At 42.9% G+C, this 9,981-nt stretch overlaps 1 protein-coding gene across 2 annotated transcripts in view; it reads right to left on the reverse strand.

Moving 5' to 3' along the window:
* Nucleotides 1-9,981, reverse strand: part of PRMT3 (protein arginine methyltransferase 3) — a 2,672,092-nt gene that overhangs the window by 2,547,157 nt on the left and 114,954 nt on the right. For both annotated transcript variants that reach the window (XM_044082552.1, XM_044082550.1), the window contains exon 4: nucleotides 4,053-4,102. In XM_044082552.1, the coding sequence (XP_043938487.1) occupies nucleotides 4,053-4,102 (50 nt within the window). The remainder of the gene's footprint in view (nucleotides 1-4,052; nucleotides 4,103-9,981) is intronic.

The raw sequence follows: 9,981 nt of genomic DNA on the forward strand, positions 1-9,981 counted from the left end.
TATGCTGAACATTATTATATTCATAAAGTTACAGAAAGGATTCTAAGCACTAAAATGGGAAAGATAAAAAGAGACTTTAGCATTAAGAGTGACGGGAGTAAGATTAAAGAAGACTGGTAAAATCCCACCTCCCTCTTGCCTAAGAAACCAAGGTATTGGGAGTAAATAACTAGGATGGGAAAGTCAGACTGGGATGAGGCCAAAAAGAAGTTTGGACTGTTTTCCATACCAGGAACTGATAACAGAATAAAGGCAGAATAAGGGATAGGGAAAGACCAACCATGATAGATTTTTTTTTTATTGCGACTGGAATAGAAGCAGCTGTTAAAAGGATAATTAGTAGGGCCTGTTCTCTATGGTAATATCCAATTCAATTTGATATGAAAATCTGCACCTGGAATTAATCACATGGGGAGGTATGACCAAATCGGAAAACCTAACACATGAAAATTGTACTGTATTTCTTAGATTTTTTTTTTTGCCGGTTTCTTGAGTGCCGGCTGCTTGAATTCTGGTTAACTGCAAGTTTACTCTATACGAACATGGAGCTACGACAATCACCTTTCCCAAAAGTAGAAGGTTGCAAGTTTAATAAATGAATACTTGAACCTATAATCATTTTCCACAATACATACTCACCAGTAATGAAGTCCCATGGTAATCGGGCACAGTGACAGCATGCATAGAACATTATGAGGGGCACAGTAACATTATGAGCTCTGAAGCAAGCATGAGAAATCAGCTGGCGAACCCACAAGAAGCAGCGTAAGATACTTTTAGCAATTTCCATTCCTGAATGAAAGAGTTAGATTAATCAAGGTTTTTTTAACTGCCGGTTCCTACTAGAGGCTAAAATCCACACATCAAGCAAGAAGGAGAGTGTCAACTGATGGTAGTTTAGGCAACGGCTGTTTCAGTCAAGTGTTTCTGCACTGTTGTGTAACCATGGAGTAGGTCTATACACAAGTTCAGGGGGTGAGGGGGCTTGCCCTCATGTAAAAAAATATCTACTCCAAGTTTCACTGAAAGCACTTTTGATGAAACCTTTTCAGACTGTTTCCTTTCCAGAAAACTGGTGGCGATCAATCAACATGATTCCAAGCAAGAGCTGTAGTGAAGAGAAGGATAAGAAGGATGCCTAGGCAACAAGAACATCTCTGCAATTCGAGCTTCAAGTAAGAAAAACACCAGGCTCATACTGAAAATATGAGAGTAGCAAACCTTCTGGACACTATCTGCCCCTTATGACCATTCAAAAGAAAACTACCACCAAAACCATAACTCAAAGGCTAAAGCATAACCGTGTTCCTATTACCTGATCAAATGTTTAGGTTAACGAATACCTAAACGTCGATCTGGTAATAGTAAAAGCAAAAAACCACTAACGGCTGATTTAATACAAGGAAAGAATTCCCTTGGCTGTTATGTGGATTTTGCCGCTTTCCCCACTGTAGAGCAATCTCAGAGTTGGTATATTTAATTGGTTGGGGGGGGGGGGGGGGCACAGCCTCCCACTTCATTTTGGTTTAATTTTTTTTTTTTTTTTTTGCAGCCAAGAGAATTCATTCCCTACATTAAATCAGCTGTTTGCTCTTTTTAATTTTTCGATATTACCAGGTCAACGTTTAGGTATTCGCTAACCTAAACATTCAATCAGATACTATAGACACGGCATAACCTCTCTAACAGATGCAGATGAATGGCAAGTGATTAAGACAGGAGTGACTGTTAATGTCACACACTGAGAGAGGAGGAAGATTCTGATAATAGTATTGTTGGAAATCTTTTTCTTGGGTACAGATATAAAAGTCAAAGAACCCATAACGGTCTGCCCATAACAGAAAATAGGTGGAAAAGGTAGGAGTCCAGAAACAGGCTTCAAACTAATTACATATTGGTTATAAATCTACAATGAATATATAAAAAACTGTTACAAACAGTAATAAAAAATGCTGGCATTCTTAACTCTCTCAATTATACACCTTTGCAACAGAAAAACTAGGAAAATAGAATATGACTTTAGCTGAAAACTACCAAGTGGACAGTTACTGATAAAGAATGCACAACTACTCTGTAGACTGGAATATTACCCATAATGAGACATTTTTGTACTGAGAAATGACTTCAATATTCTGCACTGACAAACCTGACCTTCAAAGCTCCAGAAAGAATCGGGTACAAGTATGACTCTGTCTATGACGGCATTCACTAGAATTTTCAGTGGATGACTCTGTAGCAGCCAATAAGAGCAGCCTACAAAATTCCCTCAGCCAATAGAAATCCGTCACCAACAGCTCTAGAGTGAACCTCAGTAGCCAATACCAGACATTTCTCCTCCTCCTCATTGCAGTAAAAGTGGCACTCCTTTAAGTAACACTGAGCTGAAAAGAAAACTTTTCTGCATGATCATTTTAATGGAGTCCCCTGGGTTATGTCGTGTTGGGAGCTCTCCTGTTTGGCATTTACTTTTCTGAAATAAAATCCAGTAACAAAGGGTTCTGACTGCCTATGTTTACAGATGACTGCAAACTAGCAGCAGTCACTGAATCTCCAAGTGACTTGGCCATCCTGCACAAAGCTTTCCTCAAATAAATAACTGGTGCCAAAATCATGGACTGAGATTAAATGCAAAAAATCCATTAATGTATCCTTTGGAAAGTCATCCATCTACTCCAGGGAAATACCACATTAACAATATGCCCCTAAGAGCTGACCCAACTATTGGGATTTAGAAACATATGTGGTCAGTGACCTAACTTTTGTTGAACATGTGCCTATTGTTGTTAGAAAGTCCTTCTACATTGTACAGCTTATAAACAAAGGGATTGTGTCTACATCTAGGAATGTCATTGTCCCCATTTACTCAGTCCTCATTAGGTCAGTCATTGAATATAATATCCCCTAAGTGATGCATCTGTCCAGACACATGCAACAACTGGAATGTCCACAGAGACACCTCAACTAAAGGATACATGGCCTAAATAACATGGATTGACTCAAAGTCCTGTCATTGTATACGGTATCCTATAGACTGCTAAGAGGTCACCTATGTAGGGAATACAATGCATCCAGTAATCCAGTACTGGTGGATTTACTGCACATCAAGTCAAATGGCATTAGAAATACTTGTTCTACAGATCTAATCCTCTTCTTCACCAACAGAATGGTGTGGTAGGACAGGTACATCTCGCAGAGGATATCACTGCAGTGGAGGAGAATCCCCATCCACATATTTAAGCACAGTTTAGATCTATAGACTGTCCCCTGTACTACTAATGGACAGAGGCAGCTCTCAAATGCTCTATACCACGCATGGGGTTCCCTCAAATTATCTATGGTATAGATATTAGGGGTAATATAGAATTATGAACCACAGGATGGGTACGGCCAATGTATAACCAAATTGAGAAGGTTATTTCATGCATAAAAAGGGAAACCGGCTAAGCTTAAAGTGGCCCAAGAAGGCAGCAAACCTAGCACTGGTCTATGAACCAGCAATATCAAAGAAGGACAAGTGCAATTTGACAAACTATGAGCTATCAATAGCAGCTAGGCATGGTAGTTGGTTAAGGTTTCAGACATAAGCAGCAGAACAGATAGAGAAGAAGGGAGAAGGAAGATTCAAACAGAAAATAATCAATTTGTGGAGCCAAGTGCTGTGAAATAAAATGAGAATTGTGTGTCACGGTTACTTTAGTTCCTTTTTTTTTTTATGCCACATCCTGGTTGAGAGGCACATTCCACTTTTAAAGGCAGCCCATAATATTGCTATAGAGTAAACATTCATTATGTTTCCTCACATTACGCACATAATGTCTCAGACAGCATACTTTAATAGAATAAAACAAATTCTTCTGTCTCCTGACCTCAAAAATGACTGTGCAAGTAGATGGTTGCACAAAAACTATCAAAAGAATCTTTGAATCTACACTATCCGTGCCAAAAATGAAAACATATCCACACAGAATACTGTTTTATAATCTGAACTGAATCAGAATACTTCACTAAAACAACTATATTCAAATTATTACAATAGTGTGAAAAATACATACCGTAGATCTGACAAAATTTATCAGTTTGACATAACCGTAGAAATCAAGACCTGAAAAAGAAAAAGGGACTTTTTACATGCAGTTATCTAACATTTAACACATTTATAGCTAAAGGAGCAGGACAGAAGTAGCAAACAAACATGCAGCACTGCCAATTCACAATACTTTATGTGGGAAAACTATACCAGCATGCAGAACTCAGTCAAACACATCAAACGCAGGCTGCATCTATGACTGTACTGAAATCTCTGAGACAGGGGAAAGCTTGCAAAAGGGACCTCTCCCAGTAGGGAGGCCCCTCTTGTATGGATTACACTGGGGCGGGTGATGCCAGGGGTCAGGCATCCAGGAGGACAAAAAAAGTACAGTTGTGTACACTTACCATAAATGTAGATGTTAGAGTGTATTCACTGTTGCAGTCATCACACTTGGGTTGATTCCCAAAGCTGAGGAAGGGTGGAGGCAGTCAAAAAGAGTTAGGGCTGGCTAGTAGGCCCTGCAAGACTGCTGTAGCAAATCCTACCCTTGATTTGGAAAAGATAGGAAAGTGGTAATGCTTGGTGAAGGTGTGTACAGAATTCCAGGTTGCAGCTTCTAGAATGTCCCTGGTAGGGACTCCCCTGAGAAATGCTGTAGAGGTAGAAGTAGCCCTAGTGGAATGTTTTGGAATGTGTTCTGACCCCCTGAGGGGTTGTTTTTCCATGGTGCTTGTAGCAGAAATGGATGCAGTGAGCTATCCATTTGGAAATGGTTTATTTAGAAATGGCCTTGCCCTCTGCCACTGTTGCAAAGCTGACTAGCAGCAGGTCAGATTTCCTGAAAGGCTTAATCCTATCAAGATAGAACCTGAGCTGTCTGTGCACATCCAAAGAGTCCATGATCCTTCCCCCTTTATTCTGAGGGTTAGGGAAGAAGGTTGACAAATGAATGGACTGGTTTAGGGCCACACTGGACACCACCTTAGGCAGAAAGGACGGGTTAATCCTGAGGTAGACCCTGTCAGCATGGAAGATAATAAAGGGTTCCACAGCCATCAGTGCCTGTAGCTCAGACACTCTTCTAGCTGAAGTGATGGCTAGAAGCAGGGCCGTTTTCCAAGAGAGAAATTTTAACTCTGCTGAAGCAGCAGGTTCAAAAGTGGAATCGTGAGCTTTTCCAGTACAAAGTTAAGGTCGCAAGCAGGGGTGGCTACTCTCCTTGGTGGCTTTAAGTGGTTAGCCCCTCTCAGTTTGATGAGAGGGTGAGAAAATAGAGGTGGCTGAGTGTTGTAATGAGCTGAAATGGAAGAGGCATGAATCTTAACGGAGAAGGATAGGCCTCTCTGGAGTAGCTCTGCTAGGTAATCCAGGATTAGAGGTAAGGAGGGCACAGCTGTGTCCTTTCCTTTTGACTGAATCCAAGAACAATACCTTTCCGCATAGGATTTCCTAGGCCTTCTGGCTTCAAGGATGACGTCCAGCACCCGTTTGCTGAGGGTTACTGGTGGAGTATTCAAGGAATAAGCCAGGCTGCAAGATTTAAGGTTTGTAATTGTGGATTCAAAATCTGTCCTTCCTTCTGTGACAGCAGGATAGGAGTCTGGTGTAGGTGTCAGGGTGGCACCGTTGTCAGGCTGCGCAGGAGTGGGTACCAGTGCTGGTGTGGCCAGTCCTTGGCCTGTCTTGTTTTCTCTCTAGTAGTACTCTTGAGAGAAGGGGCAGAGGGAAAAGGCATAGATTGAGAGGTTTTCCCATTGAAAGGATAGGGGGATCCACCTTCCAGGCCTGCTGTGAGGGTTCTTGGTGCAGAATTTGCTTAACTGATGGTTGTCGTGGAAGGCAAAGAGATCCACCTCTGGGGATCCCCACCTCTGGATAAGGAAGTTGAAGGTGCTGGGCTCAAATTTCCACTTGTGTGAGTCTAGGAGACTTCTACTTAAGTCATCTGCCAGTGAATTTTGTTTGCCTGGCAGGAATTGAGCTTGTAGATGCACTTGGTTGCTCAAGGCTGTGTTCCACAGGGCCATGGCTAACCTGCAGAGTGGGTAAGAATGGGTTCCCCCCTGCTTGTTTATGTATCACATAACTGTGGTGTTGTCTGTTTTTATCAACAGTTGTCCTGGAAGGATTAGGTATCCGAAAGCTGTCAGAGCATTCTGTACAGCTAGCATCTCCTTCTGGTTGATGTGCAGGAGATTTTGGCTTGGGCTCCAGTGGCCCTGAATGCATTTGCCAGTCATGTGGGCCCCCTATGCATACTGTGATGCATCTGTGGTCAGGGTTTGGGCGGCGTGGGGTAGAGTAAATGCAGTCCCTTGTTGTGGTTGCATGCTTCTGCCCACCAAAGGAACTCTGCCCTCAGACACGGTATGATAGAAATGACTGTTTCCAGGTCCTCAGAATGTTGGCACCAAAGACTTTTTAAGTAACACTGACGTTTCCTCATATGCAGTCTTGCATATGGAATTAGCAGAGTACATGAAGCCATGAATGCTAGGGCTTACAGTATTTTTTCTTGCAGTTAGCTGGGTTCTGGTGGCCATTTGCTTAAAGCAGTCTGTCAGATAGACTTATTTTTCTGAAGTGAGAAATGCCATCTGGGAAGTTGTGTCAAAGTTTGCTCCCAGGAATACAATCTTTTGACTGGGCACCAGTTGTGATTTCTTTTCGTTGATGGTGTACCCCAAAGAAGTCAGAAGGCTTTTTACAAATGCCAGGTGCTGAAGCAGCAATTCCTGCCTGTCCGCCTGAATCAGGCAGTTGTCCAAGTACGGGTAAATTTCTCCGCTTGCAGTATGCAATGGCTGGAGCCAGGCATTTTGTGAATATCCTGGGTGCAGTAGATAAGCCAAAGGGAAGTGCAGAGAACTGATAATGCATAGATCCTGCCCTGAAACGTAGATATTTCCTGCACGATTCCCTGATGGGTGATGTGCAGATAAGCTTCTTTTAAGTCTAGGGTGACTAACCAGGCATCCTTAGCTAGCATAGAAAGAAGCTGTTGCAGGGTAAGCATCTTGAATTTTGGGATCACCAGGAAAGTGTTGAGAATTGAAAGATCCAGGATTGGGCGTGAAGAGCCCTCTTTCCTGAGTACCAGGAATAGTCTGGAGTAGAAACCCTGACCCCTTTGTTCTATTGGAACTGGCTGAATAGCTCTGATGTTGAGCAGGGAAAGAACTTGGTTTTGAGCCTCTGCCCACTGGTTTGGAGGAAGGTCTAGAAACTCGCTTGGAGATGGCAGTGAATGGAAATAAAATTTGTACCCCTGGGATATAATGTTGAGCACCCATCTGTCCCGAGTGATGGACATCCATTTTTTTGCATGAAGGGTAATTTTTTCTCCTAGGGGCACAAGCAACTGTGCAGGGCTGGGAGGTACAGTTGAGAAGTCATTGTGAACTTTTTCCATAGGGAGGTGGGCTTACCACTCCCTGTTTTAGGGATGGGAGCACTCCATTGCTTAGATCACTGCATACCCAGAAAATGTAGTCTGGGTGGTGTCTTTCCCCTGGGTCTTGTTTGGGAAGGTATGGAGGGAGATGGAAAGGACCAGTGTTTTGAAAGGTAATGCCTACTGAATCGAGGTGGCTGCACTTGTAAGAATTCTTTAACAGTTTGCATAAATTTAGCTTTTTCCTCCATCTTTTTAAGAATTTCTTCTGCTTTAGTGCCAAACAAAACGTCCTTATTTAAAGGAGCGTCTAGTAATTTGGATTTGACATGATCTGGCAAGGTCTGCTCCTTCAGCCAAGCATGTCTTCTAAGTACAGAGCCACTGACTGCAGCCCTTCAAGATGCTTCTAGGGCATCAAAACCACACTACAAAGTAAGCTTACTAACTTGGTTTGTAGAATGCATAAGCTCTTGCAAATCTTTATTTTCTGCACAATCTGGAAATATTACCATTTTTTGTTTAATGAGATCCATAATATGTTGCTGGTACTTCAGCATGTGAAACTGGCAATTCAATGCCCTGATAGCAAGAGTTGCAGAGGTATATACCTTCTTACCCCATCTGTCTAAAGCTCTGGAATCTCTGTCCAAAGGGGTAGGACTGTTGGCTGTAGTAGTCTTAATACCTTTCGCTCCCTGGGAAATGATCTCTGGATCAGTAGTAGGATTCTTGAAAAGAAACTTGTGGGAATCAGGTACTCGGTAGTACCTGGCCGGTTTCCTAGGGGCCGAAGGTAAGATGTCTGGAGTAAGACTGGATTCCAAGAAAACATCATCCACAACATCTAGGACAGGGGGAATAGCTCAAGGCCTGTGCTGAGGTAGCTCTAAAAATTCTCTGAGTCTCTTTTTAGACTGAGGATAGTCTTGGCATTCCCAATAGAAATGCTCTCTTAAAGTATGCAAGGTTTCACCAAAAGAGAAATCTTCTGGAGGGGAGGCAGAGGGAATGGATTCCTCTGCATCTGAATCCTCATAGGATAAGGGCATGTCCTGATAATCAGAAAGGTCAGAGTCATTGGACTACTGGTCTGTAGAATCTGAAGGCAACTGAATTCTTGGTCTCTTAGCAGAGGAAGGCTGGCTTCCCCTAATTAACATTATAAGGTCTTCAGTCATTCTAAGCATTTGTTTTTGTGGCATGGGGGCCCAAGCATGTGCTTTGATCATCGGTTTTCTAGGCATAGTGCATACTCTGGGCTTAAGAAACTCAGTAGATTGGGCTAAAAAAGAAGTTATTGGTTTGATTCGAACATCGGTAGGTTGGAAAACACCCTCAGAAGTCGGTGCCTGCACAGTGGCTCCAGACCCATCCAAGGTAGAGACATCTGCTGGTTCTACAGTTGAAGAAGCATCTCACGGCACACCAGACTCCAAATGGGTCTCAGCAGAGGCCTGCAAATCCATAGAAGCGGGCATCAGGGACTGCAAAGGCACCTCACTGAGTACCGGCGGACTGGCGACTAGCTTAACTGAAGCATCATTGGCAGTTTTGGACCTATGTGGTCTGTCTCTCTTTATCCTTACGTTTTTTCGAAAGAGCAGTAGTCAGATGGCTTACCGAAGCCATTTTGGAATATGGAGATCGAGAGCAAAATAATTTAGCAACAAAAATAGCCCGACGACGAATGGTTCAGGTGTTAAACAAGGCACAAAACCGACAGCAAGGGACGTCGTAGTCTGGGCCTAAACAGGTGATGCAGTAAGAATGAAAATGTTTGTGAGGTATTTGCTTTCCACAGGCAAGACAATTGTTAATTTTTTCTGACATCGGTTAGAGCAAGAAAAAAGGATCCCCAACGGGGTATTTAGCTTTAGAAGAGTTCAGGATTATCAACTCAAAAATGAAAATTTCAGGTAGCGGCCGACCAGCACTTGTGAACTGCTTCTGCTTCGGGCTCCACCTCGGAAAGAAAGACTGATGTAATGGCATCGGCTGCCTGTTTTTATACCCCTGATGACCTGACGTCATGAAGAAGCGACATCATCTGACGCAGAAATACTAAGACTCGGGTTATCTGCCTACAGGTGTAGACCGCATTCAACCCGAATACCAAAGTGTGATGACTGCAACAGTGAAACACGAAGAACATCAGGGGGTTAGCCATGGAAGAAAAAAGTCAGTACTGGCAGAAAAAAAACAAAAAGTATACAGTAATGAATTCTAGAGGTGGCATCTAAAAAAAAAACACAGTCTTGGTGCAATAACACAAGAGGAAAGGTTTAGTGGTAATAATTACCTGCATACTATGCAATCCAAAAGGGAAGTGGCAAAGGCCAATACAATATTAGGCACAATAATGCAAGATGATGGAATCAAAAGAAGCCGAGATCATCCCCCTCACTGAGCAAGGCTTTGGTAAAGTACCTTGGGTACTGGCAATAGCTCTTTAGATCAGAGCGAGGAAGGGGAACGCGGCCTTCAGGGTGAGCGAGGAACGCGGCCTTCAGGGTGAGCGAGGAACGCGGCCATCAGGGTGAGCGAGGAACGCGGC

This window comes from Protopterus annectens, chromosome 9.part0 (assembly GCF_019279795.1).
Source record: "Protopterus annectens isolate FY-2018-M chromosome 9.part0, PAN1.0, whole genome shotgun sequence".
Lineage (NCBI taxonomy): Eukaryota > Metazoa > Chordata > Ceratodontiformes > Protopteridae > Protopterus > Protopterus annectens.